Source organism: Oenanthe melanoleuca, chromosome 15, assembly GCF_029582105.1.
Source record: "Oenanthe melanoleuca isolate GR-GAL-2019-014 chromosome 15, OMel1.0, whole genome shotgun sequence".
Lineage (NCBI taxonomy): Eukaryota > Metazoa > Chordata > Aves > Passeriformes > Muscicapidae > Oenanthe > Oenanthe melanoleuca.
Genome location: NC_079349.1, coordinates 10,725,619 through 10,746,629, shown reverse-complemented (window position 1 = coordinate 10,746,629; position 21,011 = coordinate 10,725,619). Strand labels below are relative to the sequence as shown.

Sequence of the window (21,011 nt, the reverse complement as noted above, 5' to 3'; positions counted from 1 at the left end):
TAACATTTGGGTGAGGAGAATTAACCGAGTACTTCTGCACCAAGGCAAGCTGCACATTAGCAAATGGAACAACTGGTATCCTGAAAACCTGGAAAAGAGCTGGGTATGCTGCCCAGAAGCAGGAAGAGAGCAGTCAATGCAGGCATCCTTTTAACATGCAGGGCTGGATTGATACTCAAAGGCAGAAGTGACACAAGCCCACATAGGAAGGTATAAGCAGTGCTAAAGCTAAGACAAGATCAGATGTACTCTCTATAATGCTTCATTCTAGCACAGAACTTAGAGACCTGACCTACATGCAAAGGTTTCAATCAGGAGTATTGTGTAAGGCATACATTGGCCAGTTTTAAAACAGTTTCATTAGGAAAGCTTCCAAATGAAGCCCTCTAGTCTCAGCTGAATGAAATGCCTTGAACCAGAAATAGAAGTGTATGTAGGATCTAAACAACTGCTGGGATGTGGAGCTTCAAGATACATACATGCACATACACACAAACACACATCCCACACACAGAGTAGAGACCAGAACAGCCCAGTTCTGAATATATATCTGAGCAATCACTCTTTCACCTCCAGCTGGTGCTGGGCATGGAGCTGTCCCTGAAGCTCTCTGATGCCAGCAGTGTTTCTCAAGGCACAGGTTACACCTTCTCTCAAAGGAGTTGTGTGGTGAACTCCTGTGACTTTTTCAATGCCACCTTTCTTCTCCTGCTGCCCCTTGGCAAACCTCAGCCAAGCATCAAATACCTGCAACAGGAACAATGAGAGCTGTGAGTATTACACAGACAGGCTCCAGGCTAGGGACTCCCCCTGCAGACAGCAACACTCTCCCTTCCACTGAATAGGAATAGGCAGAGCTACAGCAACAGCAGGACACTGCCACAATGACCAAGGGACAGAGATTTAAGTCAGTTGAGGCCAGATGTGGAAAAATGTTCATATTTTTTAATCAGCTAAGAATTTTTGGGGAGTTTTCCAGCATCCCAAAATAACACACAGCACCCAAAAGAGGAAAGGAAACAGACATTCAGTGTGCAGTCTGCTGACTGCAGTCAAATCTGCAAACTCCCTTGCCTGCCCCTGCCCTGCACAGCCCCTTACCTTTCTCTGCACTGAAAGGGACCAGTGCCACAATGCTTGCACTGTCTTCCGTTTTTCCCATTGCTGCTGCAACAGCTATTAGGGGGAAAAATGCACAGCAACCAGGTTAGGAGCTCACATAGCCAACACCAGGAACACCAGCCAAAGCACCAAGCAAGGAGGAAGTGATGGTACAGCCAGAGCAGAAAACCCCACTCAGTTCATCCCATCTATGGCAAGGTGTCTCTTGTGCTAGCTGAACCAAAAAATCCTGAAAACGTTTAAATAAAGTTTTCTTGTCCTTGTATAAACAGAGCATGAAGGAGAAGGGAGAATGACTAGCAAGGAGCTAGGTGTCTACCCAGGGGAAAACTCCTTACCCGAGTTTTCCAGCAATAGAAGGAAGCAGAGCAAAGCCTGTGAGTCATTAGTTCATCTCCCCTTCTCTGCAGCAGCTGCAAGGCAATCAAAACAGTGAGTCACTTGCAGACAAACCTCATTTATCTGAGCCAAATGCTATTAGAACAGCTAGCAAACAGCCTTTATCACCTTCCCTTTGCTCTATTGATGCCACCCTCAACACCCAAGTGCCCTAGAGTGTAACCCCATGTACAGACATCTACGAGTCCAGCAAGGATGTCATTCACAGTAAGCTCAGGCTGCCTTGTTAAGTTTGTTACTTCTCTCAGTTTCTTCAGGCAAGACACAGCAGTGCTCCTTCCTCCTCAGTACACAAAGCTGTTATGCTTCTCCTCAGCCCAGACTGCCATTCCCTTCACCAGGGAACACAGTGTGTTCCCTGACACCTGTAACTTCTGGGGAGTTACTTCTGAGGCTGAGGAGGTTGCTGATCCTTCTCACCTTTTTCCCAAGGCACTGCTGATAATAATTTTTCCATTTCATCAGGTACTTCTGCAGCAGGTGCTGCTGATGGTGCTGTGCTGCCCTGTGGTGCTGAGCCCTCAGCATCAGAGACTCCTTCATTAATCCTTTCCAGTGAAGAAACAGGCTCTGTAAACGCACTGTTAGGGGAAGATAAATTAACTCACGTACCAAAAGGAGACTATTAATCTCAGAGTATCAAGTGATGAGCTACTCGTCCCAACTGTTTCAGCAATACTTAACTTGGACAATGCTCAGCACTGACAGTATTCAGTATAGGAAGAAGAGCTGTGAAACACTTTATGTAACAGACAGGGAGCTGTGACTTGCAAGTCTTCCCTGCTGGCACTGACATTCTTTATAACCTTTAGGAAAGCCTTCTGTGCTTCAGAGTCCTCGTGTCAAGAATGTACCGTGGTAGCATGAAATGCTTGCAGAGTTTGAGGGTCTTTCAGTATAAATTACTAGAGAAAGACTGAAGCAGCAATTGCTAAGATTACTTGCACTGCCCTCAAAAGAGGTGTTTGAGGTTCTCAAAATTAGTAATGGAAAATTCCTTTGAAGAAGGAAGTGTTATATAGTACAAAGAATAAACAGAGAAACAAAAGTAACACAAGCAGCATTCAGCAGATCACAGGAGTCCCAATTCACTTTCCATTCTGTGGGGACATCCTTTGTAAGCCAACAGACCATCCAGTCACTTCATCTGTACAGATGACACAACACGCTGCCCTTGGCTCATTCACAGACAATGAGGATTTCTGCGAGTTCAACATCTATATCAGCTCACCTAAATCCAAATGTTTTCTGGCTTCCAGCACAGCTGTCACCTTCAGATGGCGGTGACACGCTCGTAGCCAGGCAGTGTCTCGCCACTGCAGCAGCACCTAAGGATAAAATGCAAATGGGAGATGTGACACAGACTGGCACTGCAATGGAAGGGGATACAATGTACTCCCCCTATCACTGGTAACATAAATATTTCCATCTCATTTTTCACATAAGGCTCAGCAGACAGTAAGAATTTCCTACAAAATACAGAAGTATTTCAAAGGGTCCCCATGGCATTCTTCAAAGCATTCTTCTCCTTCATCCATTCCCTCCCTGCCCCATGTCACCAATATTACTATGCTATAACATGCTCTTGGTTTTCCCTTCCTTCTAAGGAATGAGAAGAAGGAAGAGAAAAAACCATGAGTTCACAGAGACACCTGTAAAAACAAGATGAGACTTCGCAGATCTCTCTTAGTAGGAGCTCTTAGATTTATGTTTTTCGTCCTTCTAATTGTATTACCTGACCCCTGCCTGAACCAGTACCTGTACTGAGACCACGGCACCTGCTGTACAGATCCTACCTTTGACAGGATTGCTCTCCTGTAGTGCTCATCTGCCCGAGTAGTTGCTTTAGATTCATGTATAAGAGCAAGGACATTTTCTCTCCATGTACACAGCACCTGTCTGAAGGCAAAAATACATACAAAAGTGAAAACAAACCTATTAAGAATGATTCTCACTTGTTCATTTCGCACTTTCCTACTCACACCAGGAATCAAAACCAGCTGCATCTATAAACTCAGTGGTGCAAATCAACTTCTGCCCCTTCAAGTCTCTGCTGAAGAGAAGGCAGTGCAAAACAGAACACACTCTGAAATCCAGCAGCTTCAGCTGAGCCAATCAGACCCTGCAAGTGACTCAAGCTGCACAGCATTAAAACAAATAACGTAATTAAAACTAAAGTAACTACAACCAATGCAATGTGATAATATCTTTAATCACCCTCCTCACTGTAATGCAAGAGAGGCTCTGCATCTTCCAGGCTGCTTTAATACCATAACAGACAGGGAATGTGCAGTTTGCTGTCTGATGACTCTTGCAGGACTAAACAGAGATTTAAAAAATATTCAAGCAAAACAGAGAGTAAACAGGGAGAGTTAATTTCTTTTAACTAAATGACCTGCATGCAAAGAAACAGCAATGCATGCCAGAGTCAACTCCTAGCACCCAACATCCAAAAAGTTACAAAGGTGGAGGTGAAAGAAAGGAATGAATTTGACTGCAGTGCAACCAGTCCTCTCATGCTGTCTAGGAAGAGGCTCACCGCAGCAGCAGTCGAGTGTGCTGTTTCTCCTTCTCAGCTACTTGATACAGAATGCACTGTATGTTTTGTTGGTAAATCTGAAAAAAAAAATAGTATTGAGAGGTAGATTAACACTTTGAGGAGAGGAAACATCCAGAAACTTTTACTAGTATCTAACTCTTAGTAGCTCACAAGTAGCACTGGCAGTAAAGTACAGGGGAAAAAATTCAGCCACTGAAATCAAATGCTGTTTTGCTGTGGCAAGCAGTCACTACACAATAGTTAATGCTAGCTGTGATGTACCATTCACCAGTGCTACAAGACTACCTTGATTCTTCTGCTCCAAAAAGCAATGCCAGACTCATACAGCCCTACATACAAGAGCCTTCTTTCTACCTTGCACACATGATGTGTATGTGCCTCCAGTGAAGCAGTGTGAGAGCTCTTTAGCTCTCACTGAAACACTCCAGCACATACAGACAAGTGCGTCAAAAAGGCTGTTCCATCCTACCTTCCAAGCTGCCAAGGTCTTGCCCAGCAACACATGTTGATAGTGCAGGTCTGCTTGCACCAACTTCCTCCATTTCTCACGCTGATGTCCCACATACTAGAAGGAGGAAATGGAAGAAAAACCCAAAAGATATGTACACATGAGGGAAAATAAGCAATGGCAGAGAGAGGAGGGAAAAGAACCATTTTCAGTCTCTGGAGAAATATCAATCCTTCACCGTGCTGTAACAGCTTTTCACTCAAACCGGTGCTGCACTCTGCTATGTCCCCAAAGGCCTGGTTGAGGTGCTTTTTTTTCTGCCCTTTGTAGGAATCCTCTTGAAGACTGATGGAAACCACTCAACAGGTCTGCACCAACATCACAGCTCCAAATATAAAATTTCTCATAGATTCTCAAGACATGCTGCAAGGCACATCTGGTACCTGGTATCACGGTAAGGAAAAGATCACCATGAAAGTAAAGTACTTTGTGACAGTGTTTGCTACAACCTGTAACACAAATACAGGTCATACACAAAGGCCTGGCTGCAAACTTCTAACTTAAGTTTTGAGAAGGACACACCGAGTACTGGGTAGGGACAACTTCATCACAATAACTCTGGTTACATTGCCAGGTACATCTATTCTCACCACCTCTAGATATATGAACAAAACTAATTCCTCTCTTCCCTACACAGCTCCTGTTCCACCCACAACAAACTGCTGTTATCCACATGAAAAGGGAGGAGAGCTTAGGAATGATTAGTGCTTAAAATAAACAATTCAACTTCTAGCTATATGGGTACAAACAATTCAAACATAACAGAAAGACTTCATGCTCTTCCCCATTTGTTAACTCTCTCACCTCTCTCCACTTGTTCCAAGTCTGTAGCAGACACTTTGAACAGTGAAATCTTAAAGCTTCTGTCTCCTTGAGCCTCCTATAAGAAAAATAATTATTTGTCCTACAATGCAGTCCATGTTACTGGACACTTCTAGCACAGACTTGAGTCCACATTTGTTATTTTCAGTAATTCACTCATTGAAAGACAACTTAGTAGGCTCCAAAGCACAAAAAAGAAGTGAGCATCATTGTGAATTAAATGCTGTTTGTCCAAAGTAGGCTGCCACATGGCCAATCCAAATCATTCTATGTTTGAAAAAAATTCTTACTCTCTCTGTCTCTCCTGAGTCTTTTGTTTCCACAGATAGAAGGCCTTTAGCAGCAGCTGGTTACTGTAGTGATCTCCTGCACGAACCAAGCCCTGCTGCTCCTCCAAACATGCAGCTGCTTTTCTACGCCAGCAGCACCAGGAGCAGTGCAGGAGCTGCCTCTGGAAATGAAGGACAGCCTGCAATGGAGGGAAGGTGGCAATGAATGCACTGCACAGGCAGCTACAATCAACAGGAAGCAACTCCTTAGAGGTGACATTCATAGAACCCTCCAATATTTGCTTTTCTGATGCTGAACAGCAATGGACACACCACCAAAATCCCTTTGCAGTGAGGTTATGTAACGTGCTCTGCAGAGATCTGTGTGCATGTGGATGGAGGAGCTGCTACCAAAATACAACAGGCCAAAGAGAGGAAGCACAAGCTGATAAATAGCATGTGAAGGACTCCTAAGAACCAGTAAGTTCCAGAAACTTGTTGAATGTACAAGAACTGACAATCTCCCACCACCAAGGGTGAGCCATACCCGCACAAAAACACCCCCATGTGCCACTGTCAACTTTGAGTGGTGTAAAAGACCACATAAAGGCCACAGTGGCTGCTACATGTAAAGACTCCAGGACTATATACATATATATATATACACACATTTCCCCTTAGAAAATGAAGAGTCCTGTAAAGAACTTTATGGACACCTACCTAGAAGCAGCTAATTTCTCAGTACAACCCTCCAATTCTTAAATAGACTGGGGTTGGCTAATTATTATTATTATTATTATTATTATTATTATTATTATTATTATTTCAACAAAGTAACTAAGAGACTGTGAGAGAGAGAGAGCACATACACATTTACAGGGTGAGAGAATAAATGAACTATGTGGACAGCAATTCTCTAATAATAATTTGATTCTATTATAACAAACTGGTTAACTTAAAAAAGGTGACCAGTAAATACTGGTTGTAATCTGTTTCCCCTGACTTGATCCCTCACCAAGAAAAAGGGAATTTACAATAGCCAAATCCATCTCATGCTAACTCATATTCACAGACAGTGACTGTGAAATCATCTCCTCTATTTCCAAAGCAAGGGACAAGAGTTACATTTACCTTCTTCTCTCCCATTCGATATTCTTGCAGCTTGCAGACCTTCAGCAGCCATGTGTCAAATACCTGTCTCATCAACATCCTCCTGGCAAGCACAAAGGGACAACTGTCAGCACAGGAGAGAACTCCTTCAGCAAATATATTGATTTTATGAATGTCAGCCAACTAAACGAAACTCAGAGCTAGGCTTAAGCAACCTCCTTCTTACATTCCACAGAGAAGCAAGACATGTAAATTGTTCATTGCTCACAGAAAATGTCAGAGCAACTGCCATCAAGTCATGCCCCTAAAGGTATTACCATACTTTAGAAGAGAGCCAAGGGCCCACAGAATCCACATTTGTACAAATTTGTATTAATATTTGTCTGCATACCTATAACGGGCACGAGCCACTGATGTTAAGGCCTGCTGCTGTTCTTCCTCCTTCTCTTCCAAACGGGACTTCCAACAGTTCCAGTACTTCTGCAGAACCTGAAATAAAACAAGAAAGACACTAAACCCTCCAAAGATAGCAAGTGAGGAGAAGAATGTAAAGAAAGAAATTATTAAAGTCCTAATGAAACTGCATACTGCAATGGTTGCCTCCTGCACTGCTTCATAACTTTATAACTTCCTACAAGCTTTTCTGGTAAAAGCAAAAATCCACCACAAACACAGGGAAACGAAAAACTAAACATATCTAAGAGTGGCAGTTGATTCACACGGATTTTCTGTGGCTATTAGTATTTAAGAACAAAGCAATAACAGATGGAAGTGGATGTCAACAGATGACAGTGGAAGTCAATAGGACAGCTCAAGACTGACACAAGAACCAAAGACAAACTCACTGTAACTCGGTGCTGACGGGATGACAGATTTGTCCTCATTCGCTGAGCTCGAGTGTCCAGGACATTCTGCCGAAGACCCTTAAGGCCAAGTTCCTGTAACAACAAGAAATAAACACAACTTTAATTTGTAATCCAAATCAGGTAATGTAGAACTGACCTAGAATCCCTTGAGTGGGGGTAGAGCATGGTAAATAGCATTATGAGAGCATCCTACTTCAAATCACTAATCATCCTGCTCCTGTAATCACTCATGTTTATTGGTATTCTTTTAATGACCAGTAAAGATCCAACCTTAAATATAGCTCATTTCCAAAAGGCTGGAGGCTTGCTTGTGCCCACCTTTCAGACAGACTTCAGGGATTTATTTTTTCTTTAAAAAAAACCCATAAAATCTAAACAAAACCCCAAAACATTCAACTACTTGCACGTGAAGCAAGTTATCTTTAGTCTCATGTGAAAAGCAGCATGCATAGATTACTGCAGAGAAGAAAAAATAATTCTTGTAGCAAACAGCATACGAAAAAAAGAAAAAGGAGAAGACAATCTCATGGTGGAATAGACAGGGAGCAGGTAACCCAAAACCCTCAAGATGAGTCCACTTCACCAGTTTGCCCATTTGGATTCAACTGGTAGATTCCAGAATAATTGAAATTTAGAAATCTGGTATATCTCCCACTTAACAACCACACACCACTGTTAGTGTTACAGGGACACTCCACAGCCCCTCCCACCTGGCATGTAACAGTGCTCTTACCAACAGGTGACACTTGTAGTGCTTTTCAGCCAGCTCACACTGCCGAGCCTCTTCCACACACAGCACAACATCTGTCACTGAGTTAAAGTAGCTTTTACACAGAAACAACCTTCTCCCACAGGGGGGCACTACATCTCCATCTAAATTTGCTTCAATGTTTGAATGCCCAGCACTTCACTTCCAGCAGAAGTTTTGACTACAGTCAAACTTTTAGATTTTGCTGGCTTATCACAGTATCTTTCTGATTCACTCTTAAGTAACAACCATAAATTATCTTCTGCAGGCTCTAATATACTCTTATACTGCTGCTAATATACTGTAATTACAACAGTTTAATGAATTGTTAGTATGGCATTACACACACCTATCTAATGACAATATGTTTGGTGTCACTCACACGACTGCACAACATTCCTGCTTATTAACTGGATCCTCTCCCTGCGGGAATGCTTCTAACTTGTCTTTGCTAGGGATTAAACACAGATTGGATACAATGCTTCCAGTGTGCAAAGACTCTCCACAAGGCAATCCTTGCTGCTTGTTTTTCCAGGTCCCTTTGGTGAGCATGCACTCTTCTCCTGCACTCCCATGACAGTTGCCAATCAGAGAAGAACCTCCGGAGCGTCCAGCTTCGGTGAAACTCCTGGGCCAGCTCTGGAAGACAAACACAAATCACTCATGGCTTGTTCTGTCTTAGGCTCATTCATATCAGATCCTGGCATCTGAGCCACTGGTTCACAAGTGACACGAGCTCTAACACTGAAAAATTATTACAAGAATTTACATTTACAATTACTCAGCTACAGATCACGTTCTTCCTTATTGATCACAAAGGCAATTTTAAAGCAGTAACTGACTATACTGACTTAAGAGAGGGAAGTTAGGACTCTATTACTTGTTCAACATACTCAAACTTGCTTACATTTCAGCATACTCCTATTATTAGTTCCTACATATCCAAGCCAGATTCTTTTCCATTTCCATCAATCAAAAAGCAATTAATACAAATATCTGAACTCATTCCCATTCAAGGGAAGAAACAAAAGAAATGGTGTAACAATCTTTACCATCCTATGGGAGCTGTGATTTGACTGACTACCAAGAATATCCACAGACTGACTGATCAAAGTCTTGAATACATACTTCTCACAGATATCTCAGTCAAAATACAATAGAGGTTATGCAAGTTTTCATCAAGGGAATTGCAAAGCTTTTTTCAAAAATCCCATGCAAAGCAGGTGATCTTCCTTACAGTTCAGCATATGAGCTGAGCCAGCCAGGCCTGTCACAGTGTACAGCCCAAGCTGCATCTCATGTCCTGATGGGCAGAGATGTTCCAGTGTCTCCTAGAACAGAAAAAACCATCACTGTGCCCTCAGCAAAGGGGCTGAGCCCTGTTCTGTCCCAGGTCACCATTTTCACTCACCATTCTGGCGTTTCTTTACTCTGTGGAGGTTCAGGTATCCCAGCCATGCTCCCACACATCTCCTCAACTCCCAGTGCTGATGGTGAGTTACTGCCCTGGTGTCCTTCTGCTTCTCATCCTGGGTGTATAAGTACTGCTCTCGCCACTGTAACCAAGCCTGAAGGAACAATTAAGGGGTAAGGGCAGTAAGGGGGAAAAACAAACAAGAGAAGTAGAGCAAAGAGGAGGAGAGGAAGAACACACACTCAGTAAGAAATTCCATATAAGTTCTAAAGGTGAAAGCCATGAGCAATGAGGTTCCTCCCCAAAAAAGGGGAAAAAAACCCAACAAAACCCAAACTAACACCAAAGCAATGTCAGCATAGAAAAGGTCAAAGAATTTTCACTCTTCTAAATACTTTCACACTTTTTCCCATTAAAAAGGCCAATATAATACTTTCCTTTTGCCAACAGGCTTTCTTTCAAAGTATTTTTATACAAAAGGGAATCACATTATGAGACACTATAAGGCTTCCCAAGTCACAAGTTTCCTTCCTGAACAGAATACTGCCCTAAAACAGGTCATGTTGCATCTTACAGTGCAGGTTAAATACCATCCCTTCTTTTTAATGAAATGGACAAAAAGCCACAGTTTCAGTGAAAGAAAGAAAGGAACCCATGCTGTTTTCACTTCAGCTAAGATCAACCATCTGGGAACAACACTCAGACATCTGATTTAGTTTTAAAGTAGTCCTGCAAGAAGCAAGTTGGACATGACATACCTTGAACTCTGACAGGTTTGGTGCTGTGACCACTTCCCTGGGGAGTCTGTTCCAGGGACTGACCACCCTCTCAGGAAGATCCTTTTCCTAATGTCCAATCTGAACTTGCCCTGATATAGTTTCATTCCATTTTCCTATGTCTTGATATGATATTCAATCATAAGTACTTCAATTTGCAAAGTAAATGAGTACAAGGCCTAATTTTTATTAATCTGCAACATTTTCATGTGTGCAACTTAAACATTAGGAATGACAGTAGTTGAAGCTCTTGAGACTTACTCGAAATTGCAGGCTCTGGGCCCAATGCTGCAGAGCCAAAATATTCATTTTATGTCCACAGCATTTCTGGTAGTGCTGTCTTCTCCACACTGCCCATGAAAGGCTGCCAAAACAATGTTACACACAAGTTCAAACACAGGTGCCATAACTTGATGCAAGAAATCACTTTCATCTCACTGGGAAAATGTATGAACAACTATCTTTCCAAAGAACAACTGAATGGTTCCAACTCAAGTTGGAAGGGATCTTAAAGCTCATCTGGTCTCTGCCCATGGCAGGGGGTTGGAACACTTTCCACTATCCCACACTGCTGCAAGTCCCATCCAACCCCACCTTGAATGCTTCCAGAGATGGGGCGTCAACATCATCTCTGGGTAATCTCTGCATTTCAGTGCCTCACCACCCTCAGAGTAAAGAATTTCTTCCTAATATTCAATCTAAATCTACCCTCTTTCAACTTAAAGCCATTCCCCCCTTGTCTTCTCACTGCATGCCTTTGCAAATGCCAGTCTCCAGCCCTCCTGTAGGCTCCCATTAGGTACTGGCAAGCTGCTATATAATGCCTCTTAAATTCACAGTCTATGGGTGTGCCAGAAGCACTCACACATCCCAGAAAGGAAAAGAATTCTTAAAAAACAAAAAATCAAACACCCAAAGTCACTGCAGGAAAAGATAACATAAAACAGATAAAAGCCATGGCCTTATGGTCAGTGCCTCTCTGCCCATTTGTATTCCATCCTTACCGCAAACTGCTTCTTTCCCTGAATGCCAGTGCCACAGACTGCATCCCATGTTTTGTCCTTTGAACATCAATGTAAACCAGCCAGTGCTGCCAGGTCCTGAGCAGAGTTTGCTTCTTTGCTGTGCACAACAGAAAATGGCAGCATCTTAAGTTCACGCAGGAGTCTGGCACATCTCAACCACTCCATCACAGACTCCTGCATCTTCAACCTGCAGGGACACCTTGTGGAAAAGGCTGAAATGACAGCGACCCTCCCTCTGTGAGGGAGTCACAGTGAGAAGTCTCAGAATCGCTGACAGCACTGCCCATGCCACTTGCTCAGAGCAGCATGAATTATTGGACAATGGCCGACAACCGCTTTGTGTTCAGTGCTTACAGGGGAAATAACTGAGCATAACGACAACAGTCAGCGTAACGACTGTACTGGCTAAGAATTAGAGGATTTTCTTTGTTTAAAAAAAAAAAAAAAAGTTCATCAGGTTCATCAGCTGCTTTTCAGGAGTTACTCTCAACTACAAGCAAAGAAATCAACCAGAAACAAGTCAACTTTATTTAGCAGGCTGGTCATGCAGCTAAAAACAGAAGTGGTGTCACAAATTCCAGTTTACTACTTAGTGCAGTGCACTGCATATTCTCCTCACAGCAGGCTGGCTTGTCAGAACTGATACTATTAAAGCAAAGTTATTAGAAAAAACAGTCATTGATTCTATAGCACTTCACACTTACACATAAAAACCCTTTTTCCTTTTTTAGGATTTCCTTGTGAATCAAGCATTAACCTACCTTGAAACAGGTCACCTTTTCCTGTTTTTGACCAAGTAACACACAGCTTTTGCAGTGAATACTGTGGCCTCACTCAGTAAGAAAGAAAGTCTGGATAGCCTGTCAGTTTGTGTCCAAAGGTATCAGTCTCTAGGACATTCTGAGGCTACATTCACGTGCAAAGACAGTTAACTCATTCTGCAAACCAGCACAGAACAAAACCTCAGTATCATCTTTAAACAAGGGTCAATCCCCCTTCAGCAAAACATATCCCCTGAACCCAAGAAAGTTGATACCAGTAAGCTCCCAGACAGCTCCAAGGCAAATCCCTTGCAGAGCAACGAACCTACACAACAAGACAAAGGGCACTTCAAAAGTTTGGGCTTCTTCCAATTGCAAGACAGAAGCTGGAAGGAACAGTCAACAGACATAAAGTGCAGTTAAAAGCACAGGGAATTACTATCTGATATCTATAGCAACAGTTGATAGAGAATTCCAGTAAAACATTCAATCAAAAAACATCTACTTGAAAATATATTGTGATTAAGTTAAAAAAAAACCAAAACAACCAACCAAACAAAAAACAACTAGAAATCAAGCCACCCCCTCAAAAACAAACATTGCGAAATTCAGAGCAGATGAAGGACCCAGCTTTTTTGCTGGCATCCCAAAATAACTATATAGCTACACCCTAATAAGAGAACACCCCTGCCATCTGCTCCTGCAAGCACTGCACTGCTATAGGGTGGGGGAGCTCAGGGTGCAAACAGGCACAGGGGACACAGATTCTGGTAAACAATCCCCGTGGAAACTCCCATCTCAGTGTGTCCCCCAATACTGGTAATTACCATCACTTCACTTACCATGAGACTCTGCAACATAATACTTGTTCCTCTTTCCTCGCTGTTGGCATACATAGGCTCTCCAAGCCTTAAATATCAAATTAAGGAGTAAATGCCTGAAAAAGAGTAAATGCCTGAAAGAGGTGCCATTCAGTAAAACACGAAAATAAGCAATGAAGACATTGCTCTTGGCCCAGATGTACCATGGATGGAACTTGCTCACTAGTACTAATAACTCCTTCAGAAGATTTCTCACACACACCCCAATGGGAAGTCATTTCACTCACCTGTAATGGTTATCTGCTCTGAGGCTGAGCTTTTCTCTGCAAACTATCCACTGCTCCTTCCACTCTCCAAAAGTTTTTTGAAGAATCTTCTGATCATAAAAACATCTAAACAGTTGAAAGATTTGGACAGGAGAAACATCATGTACATTTCCAGAGTGACCACAAAGCAGTTTTAACGATTACACCACCTCTTCTCCAGGCTTGCCTGATTAGCCTAACAACATCTAATTGCATTTAAAACCACTACCCCACTGTGACACTTTATTTGAAGACTCTGAAGTACTTCAAAAAGCAATAATTTTACTGACTGTAAATACTTCACATAAAGACAAGATGACAAAAGACAGATGTTGTTAACTTGTCAAATATCAGAGTACCAGCAGACTATTCACATCTTTTATCCTCAGTTCTGTGTTTTACTCTAACAACCAGAACAGTAGATAACAATACATGTATTTTCCTTTCTAATTTTGTTCTTTGCTATTTTAACACAAATAATAATATATAAATATATAAATATATAAATAAATAAATAAATACAAAAGCTACATCAGATTTTATAATGTTTTGATGTTTTTATCATGTAATAACACCAGAATTAGGCCCAGAATATCTAGAGGTGTTTCAGTGAAACATATCAATCCTCTCACAAGTTGCAGTTCACAGCCACCTACCCCAAGCCAAGCTGCTAAGTCATTCCAAGCACTCATGCAGAAAAGGAAAAAAAGAAATGAGCTACATGTTATTTTTTTGGACTTGGTGCATTAATGGTATTGCACGTGCATTAACAGGCATTACAAATTAAAGCTGTGGAGAACTGAGGACTTTTAAATCTAGAAAGGCAATTCATTATTGCTTGTGCTCCTTGCTGGTCTTTATAAAACCTATTTCCCCTAAAAAATAAAGTAATCATTGTGCTGAATTGATAGATAGCCAAAGTAGTGCCAATTCAGTAGATGAGACAAGAGGAATAGTGAGGTTCACAGGACAACTTCCATTTACCAACAAAGGCAGAAACAGAATATATTTGATACAGAAAAATGAAACTGAATGACTAAGGACCTGATCTTATTCCAAATGCAAGTCTTCCCACTGGGAATTGCTTCAGTTCCCAAGGGTGTGGTCAAGCAAGAATGAACATGCAAATTAATGCAAAACAAGAAATGAATATCAAAGCATGGAGTTTCAGTAGCTCACAGAACACTCACAACACTCAGAGCAGAAAGGAATTATCTGCCACAGGTATTTCCAAATCAGACAGATACCAAATATATACACATATACATTAATAACAATCGTGCAAACAGCAATATTAACTGAATTTCATAGTAAGAGTTGGACTCAATGATCCATGTGGGTCCTTTCAACTCAGAATAGCCTGTGAAATCTCTATCACCATAACTTTGGGAATAGTTACATTTAAAACAGGTATGCCAATCACATTTACATGCACATAATGTTCAACTTTATCAAAACACAATTCCTGTGAATTTGGTTAATAAAAGTTTAACCATGATTATTAAAAACAAGCAAAAAAGCAATAGCAAGAAAGGTACTCAAAGAAAATCTCCAAGTGATCTCAAAATACATCCAAATATTTTCTTGGAAGGCAGTACTCTCTTAGCCCAATGATTTACCACTAAGCCATTATAGAAACCAAAAAACAGCAACAACCAAAACAAACACCCAAACAGAAAGAAAGAAAAAAAAGAACAAAAACAAAACCAAAAATACTTCTAATTTTACTTACCTGGCTTTGGAAGGGAGAACTTGTCCAAATGTCGTTTTTGCCCACAGATAGAAAAACTTCCTTGCTAGATACCTGGAATACAAGGAAAGGTTAGTTGCCTTTGTACTCCTCTTCTGCAAACTCTCAGGCAGTAGTGAAAATAGGAATTTTTATTCTAGTTTCAGTAATAAAAGTAAGGGTCTAGTTTTCAGAGATCAATGCATATATGAAATATTTAGACCGTGAAATTAGTACCTGCAACAGAGCAATTCATGAAGCATAAAGAGGCCCAAGCATCATTGCGAAACTTGAATTGGGGTGTACTTCTTTAGGAATGCTGGGTAGCCAAAATGCCTTCCAAGCAGCCCTTTTCCAGCCAGTGACACTACTGAGCAGGGTGCTGGCTGGCTGGGGGCCCCTTCTGACCTTTCAGTGTGGTAACATCACTGTTTCCCCCAAGTCAACCAGCTGAGTCAAGAATACTTGAGCTAATCTAATCTAATGGCCCTTCCTGAAGCCAGCAGATCTTCCTTCTTCCCACCTTCCCTCAGCAGCTCCACATCTCCACAAGTTTCTCCCAACACCAGCTCAGCTCACTAATGTGTTACTGTGACACTGTCACCCCTCCCCTCTTTTTTCCCAACGGATTTCAGAGTTAACTGGCAGACGAGGGCCCCAAGAAGCACCAAAGGCTTCACAAGGTAATTAGTTAAGGCACACAGCCAGGAGGGTGAGGCCTTCCTCTTCCAGCAGGTCTGAGCTGCTCTATCAGCTCCAGCTGCTCAGCAAAGGATGGGCTTTTAATCTCTACACAATTACATCCCACCTTTGTCGAGATTCTTTCAATACACAAAAGAAGCAAGTAAAACACAATAGAAGATTGCAAGAAGAATTCATTACACCTAGCAGTGTATCAAAGAATATTGTTAAAAAGCCTTTTCTTAATTTGCCTTTGAAAATAAAAATACATGAAATCTGACTGTCAATCCTTGTCCTCAAGTTACCACAAGGCATCTTCAGAACTGTCTGCCATGGTCATGGACTAAAACTTCTGCTGTAACCTGCATTGGTACTACCAAATCCAGACATTTTTAGGTCTGATCCTCTGGTCCATTTAGTGAAAAATGTTTTGTACTTATCACCTGCTTTGGAATTTTTTTAACATTCTTCTTTGACTCGGGGTATACCCATCTTGACCTGGCTTGTCATGATCTATGTCCTGGAATTCATGTGTTGCAGGCTGGGGTGCAACAGATTGTTCAGCTGCATGAACTTGAAGCTCAGGTGATTGCTGGATTTCATGCATCATCAGGGATTTTGATTTTTGTGGAAAATTCTACCACCTGCAAAGAAGAGGCATTATTTCAATAGCTTGTTCTGTAGCAAAGGTATTTGTTAAAATACAGAACATGACAGCTACAAAATGCTAAAACATTTATTGTTCCTTTATCAGGTATTTTTCAGTATTTGGAATTTTAAACTTCCTCCAACACAACCAGGAAGGTTCATTTCAGTGCAATCATGTCACAGACAACTCTTTTCTCCTTTAAAGCTGAAATGAAAAAATCTTTCAAATGTATTTGTGTGTGCACACCAGGTGTCTTGACAGAGAAGCTCTGACTGTGGTTTTCTGCCTTTTAGTCTCAAACATATCAAGGTATTCTGTCTACTGCTGATAAATTCTCTTGAGCACTAGCGAACTGAAGTGAGAACTTTCAATTTTAACATAAAATGTTCTTTTACAAGCTCTTTACCAGTTTTGTTCATAATTTTATTGTTTCTCCTTAAAAAAAAAAAAACCAAACTGAAAATCTCTTCCTGTTTTTTACATATTCACCATTAAAAAACAAAATTAGACACATTTTTCCATCACACAGTTTACTTTCATGTGTAGTTCTAATCTGAAAAATAACGAGTGTGTTTCTATGAATGCTAAATATTTTTTCCTGGTGATTTTCTGAAAACAAGGATAAAAAAAACCCTATGCAGATAAAACTTGCTGCACCGGTTCCATTGAAGCTTTTTCCCAAAACAAATGCTGCCACCACCCTGAAAATTTGCACATTTGAACCACAAACACATTCTTAAGAGGCAACAGAAGAGGATAACCTGAAATCTCACCCTTATAATCTCCTAAACTGAGCTAGGAAAAACATGGCTGCAGCCAGAAAAAAAAATGTTGTTTTCACAAAGTGACTGGAACAATGCAAGTTTCAAAAGTTCAGCTGAATAACCATTACTAATAACAAATCACTGAGAGGAAATACTGTATTTTTGGCTTGTTCCAGCAGGCTGCAAAAAGTTTAAAAAAAAAGTCAATGGAAGAAAATGAGACCTGTATTTTGTGTGAGAAATTCTTGTTCTAGAAAATATTATCTGAATGTTTTGTGAAAGAGGTAGGCTTTTCCAGCAGACAAAAGACTCCTGTTCACATCAAGATGTGCAGTTAAGGCAACTCTATGCACTTTTGAAGAGGAGTTTCAGGCACTTTAAAATTGATGCAAAAACAGTTTTCAGCACATGTTCTTGTACACACCTAGAAGGCCAAACTCCCTTTGAAACTACTTCATCTTCCCCCAAGGTAAACCTGGTCTGATCATATGCAATAATAACCTTACACAAAGGAGCTGGAAAAAATCAACCTTGAGTAAAACATGCAGAAGTTTTGTATTAAAGTCTAAGGTATGTGAATATTGAATAATTTTCCAACATACGAATTTTTAAACAGATTATTTCTCTATTTGAAACAATGTTATGTGCTGCACATATTTAATGATGACAACCTATGTTCCCCAAAATTTATGGCAAGTGACCATAAAAAATAAGAGTCAAAGAAGGATCATTACTCTCTTGTAAAGTTAGAAATCAAAAGCATGGGAAGAATAAGAGAAATAACATGGAGTAAATCTGTGGTTGGGCCAACAACTGTGTCCAACTATGTTTCAGCCTAATATCTCAAGCTCAGGAACATCAGCTTTATATGTAAATGTCATGATAATGTAAGCCCACATAAAGTACATAAAGTTGTGTTTCATGATCAGTTTTTGGGTGGGGTATTCACTGTTTTTTACTTTGCTTTTAAGAGGAACATTTTCTGTTTAACAAAGTTCCATAGAAACTAATAAGCCCTTCTGTGAGAAGAACTCAAATTTCTTCTGTGCCATGGAAATCTTAAGATGTCATAAATATAAAAAAAATCACAGCTGAGGTCTTTAACATAGTAGCTTCTTATTACTGTTTTCCTGCTCCTGAATTTCTCCATTTCACTAGTTTCAAACCTGCAGTACAAATGCACTCCCTGCTGTGCAATGTTGTTTATTAACTTTGGACAAAGCATAAATTGGTGCCTATTACTTGTGATGAATCCATCACATGTATTATGCTAAATGCAGTCTGTATCATAAAAATGACACGACTTTCACTCAAACAGCACAATTCAATTCCAGATGTTTAACATGAAAAGCATGTGTCTCACTCAGCAACACTGTGCTGGCTTAATCTAATGGTAATAAAGTTATAACCATTTGAATCCTAGGGCAGCAATTCTGCCCACTTAAACAAAAATTTGCTAGAAAGGTGCTGTAAAAAGTAAACTACTCCAAGTTTCATGTCCCTACTTAAAAATAAATTAATAACCAAAGGTGACACCATCAGCAGCTGACTTCTTCTCCCCCTTTTTTTTTTTTTTTAAATTTTGGTACTATGTTCCTCTCCTACTCAAGCACTTAGAAATGAAGAAAACAATGAGTTCCACCTAGCTCCAGCGAGAACTTCTCTGTGCATGGAACCTTGCGACTTCCAAAGGGCCCGGGAAGAGATGGATTCTGTGAAAGCACCTGGAATTACAGCCAGGCATCTCCTTTTAAGTGTGAGATCCAAACTGGATTTTTCTGTAAGCATTGGTTAGGGTATGATAGAAAACAAAACAAAACAAAACAAAAAACCACAAACAAACAAAAATGAAACACACTTTTAAAGAAATACCCTACAAGATTTTTCTGGAGATTTACTGTACGAGATTCCTTTCAGCAGGTAACTATATCCTGAACGCTTCCTGTGCTTATGGACGAACACTGGAGACCCTGCTCCACAACCCCGCCGTGAGGGACCGCGGCAGCCGCCCCCGCACCGCTGAGGCCGCCACGGATCCCGGCAGCGGGAGACGCGGCTCCGGCAGCGGCACACGGGACGGGTGGGCAGCAGCAGGAAAAAGCAAAAGGGAAAAAGGGGGGAAAGCACAGCAAAGGGGAGAGCGACGGAGGGAAGGAGCAGGTGACGGAGGGACCAGCGGCGCGTGAGGCGGCCCCGCCATGAGGGGCGGGCGGACAGCGCCCCCGTGCGGCGGGGCGGGGCCGAGCGCTGTGCCGCCCCCGGGAACGGTCCCGGTGTGTCCGGGATTTACCGAGCACAGGCAAGGTGTGACCGGGATTTACCGACCCACAAGCACGGACCGACCCACACAGGGAAAGCGGCTAAACGGCCGTGGCAAGAAGCTGTTGCCGCACTTGGGGAAAAAACAGTCTTCTGCCACTTCTGTGCCTCTGGGTATTTCTGCTGTGAGCATCAAGTAACAGGCACCTTTGGGAGCCAAAAAGCCTGTTTTAGCTCACAACAGCGATGTGCACAGAGGTGACAGTGAAACACAACATAGTTCAGGCCTTCTAAAAGCCTGCAGCATCTCATAGTAACCACTCAGCTCGAGGCTGGTGACCCACTGGTTGCTATGGAGTCTCCCCGTGTATTTGTTTGGAAAGTACTTGTTGGCTTCAAGAGACTTTGCAATAGTTACAGTGCTGTCTCATTAATAATGCAGCACGTTGTCACGAAAAATAGTGAGAATTTTTATTTCTCGTATATTTCTCTCATTCGGTAGGTAACCATATTTTAATTCTGATATTCAACTTCATTAGAGATCAGGGAAGAGAACACTTTATTCACCAGATCCTACACGAAATACGTTGTTCCTATACAGATCTCTCTGCACAAGGCGTTTGGAAACCCTGTGGAAAAATGGATGCAAGTGCTGGGGACAGAGCTGAGGGAAAAGGAGCAAGCGATCTCGCTCAATAAATTCCTTAAAAACTGATACTGAAAACAATGTCTCCTTATTAGCGAACACTGAAAAACTTCTCCGGTGCCTCCGAATAAGCTGCTTAGCTCACCGGACCAACCCAGTCCTACGGAAACTCCAGTTTGACAGGAGCCCGGTGCGGGTTGAGAACAGCGGGACTCTGCGCTCACAATGCCGGGCTGGGCAGCAGCGCAGGCCCGGCCGCAGCGCCCCTCAGCCCTCAGCGGGAGCCGGGCCGCGCACGGCGGGACGCGGAGGAGGGTCTGGGGCAGCCCCCCGAGCCCGCCAGAGAACGCAGCGAACGCGCGTCTGGGGCCGAGGGGCAGCGCCCGCCAAGCGCGCCCTCAGCCGTGATCGCCCCGCCGCTTCCCGCCCTTCCCTCACCCCGCGCTCCCCCTGAGGCGACACGGGGACAGCGCCGGGACAGGGACGGGCCGATCCCGCCGCCGCCCCGCACATGGCGCGCACCGCATCCCGCCGGCGGCCGCCTCCCCCGCAGGGCTGCCCGCCCAGACTGCCTGCAGGCCCTCACCGAGCCCCGCGCCTCTCCTCACCCACCGCACCGCTCAGCAGGGTGAGACGCCGGTTCCGAGGGCGGCGGGGAGCGGGGACACACGGCGGGAGCGCGGCCTCCGCGGCCAGCGCCTCCCGCCGCCGATTCGCGGTCAGGCGGCGGGCGGGGGAGCCCCCGGCGCGCGCGCCCGACGCGCCTGCGCGCGGGGC

At 42.6% G+C, this 21,011-nt stretch overlaps 1 protein-coding gene across 7 annotated transcripts in view; it reads right to left on the bottom strand.

Annotated features, from left to right (window-relative positions):
- SFI1 (SFI1 centrin binding protein) overlaps nt 1–21,011 on the bottom strand; it is a 27,820-nt gene extending 6,809 nt beyond the window's left edge. For 2 of the 7 annotated variants that reach the window (XM_056504709.1, XM_056504716.1), the window contains exons 1-23: nt 20,821–21,011; nt 16,360–16,560; nt 15,239–15,310; nt 13,489–13,593; nt 13,223–13,317; nt 11,599–11,716; nt 10,856–10,958; nt 9,816–9,972; nt 8,882–9,043; nt 8,390–8,460; nt 7,636–7,728; nt 7,182–7,279; nt 6,812–6,893; nt 5,702–5,880; nt 5,394–5,469; nt 4,551–4,646; nt 4,061–4,137; nt 3,318–3,420; nt 2,753–2,849; nt 1,942–2,102; nt 1,461–1,535; nt 1,102–1,176; nt 571–747 (exon numbers count right to left, since the gene is read on the bottom strand). In XM_056504709.1, the coding sequence (XP_056360684.1) occupies nt 571–747; nt 1,102–1,176; nt 1,461–1,535; nt 1,942–2,102; nt 2,753–2,849; nt 3,318–3,420; nt 4,061–4,137; nt 4,551–4,646; nt 5,394–5,469; nt 5,702–5,880; nt 6,812–6,893; nt 7,182–7,279; nt 7,636–7,728; nt 8,390–8,460; nt 8,882–9,043; nt 9,816–9,972; nt 10,856–10,958; nt 11,599–11,716; nt 13,223–13,317; nt 13,489–13,593; nt 15,239–15,310; nt 16,360–16,526 (2,439 nt within the window). In that variant the 5' untranslated portion in view covers nt 16,527–16,560; nt 20,821–21,011. Of the gene's footprint in view, nt 1–570; nt 748–1,101; nt 1,177–1,460; nt 1,536–1,941; nt 2,103–2,752; nt 2,850–3,317; nt 3,421–4,060; nt 4,138–4,550; nt 4,647–5,393; nt 5,470–5,701; nt 5,881–6,811; nt 6,894–7,181; nt 7,280–7,635; nt 7,729–8,389; nt 8,461–8,881; nt 9,044–9,815; nt 9,973–10,855; nt 10,959–11,598; nt 11,717–13,222; nt 13,318–13,488; nt 13,594–15,238; nt 15,311–16,359; nt 16,561–18,971; nt 19,278–20,379; nt 20,729–20,820 lie in introns of those variants that run through there. The other 5 variants (XM_056504710.1, XM_056504715.1, XM_056504712.1 and 2 more) reach the window with 4 other exon arrangements.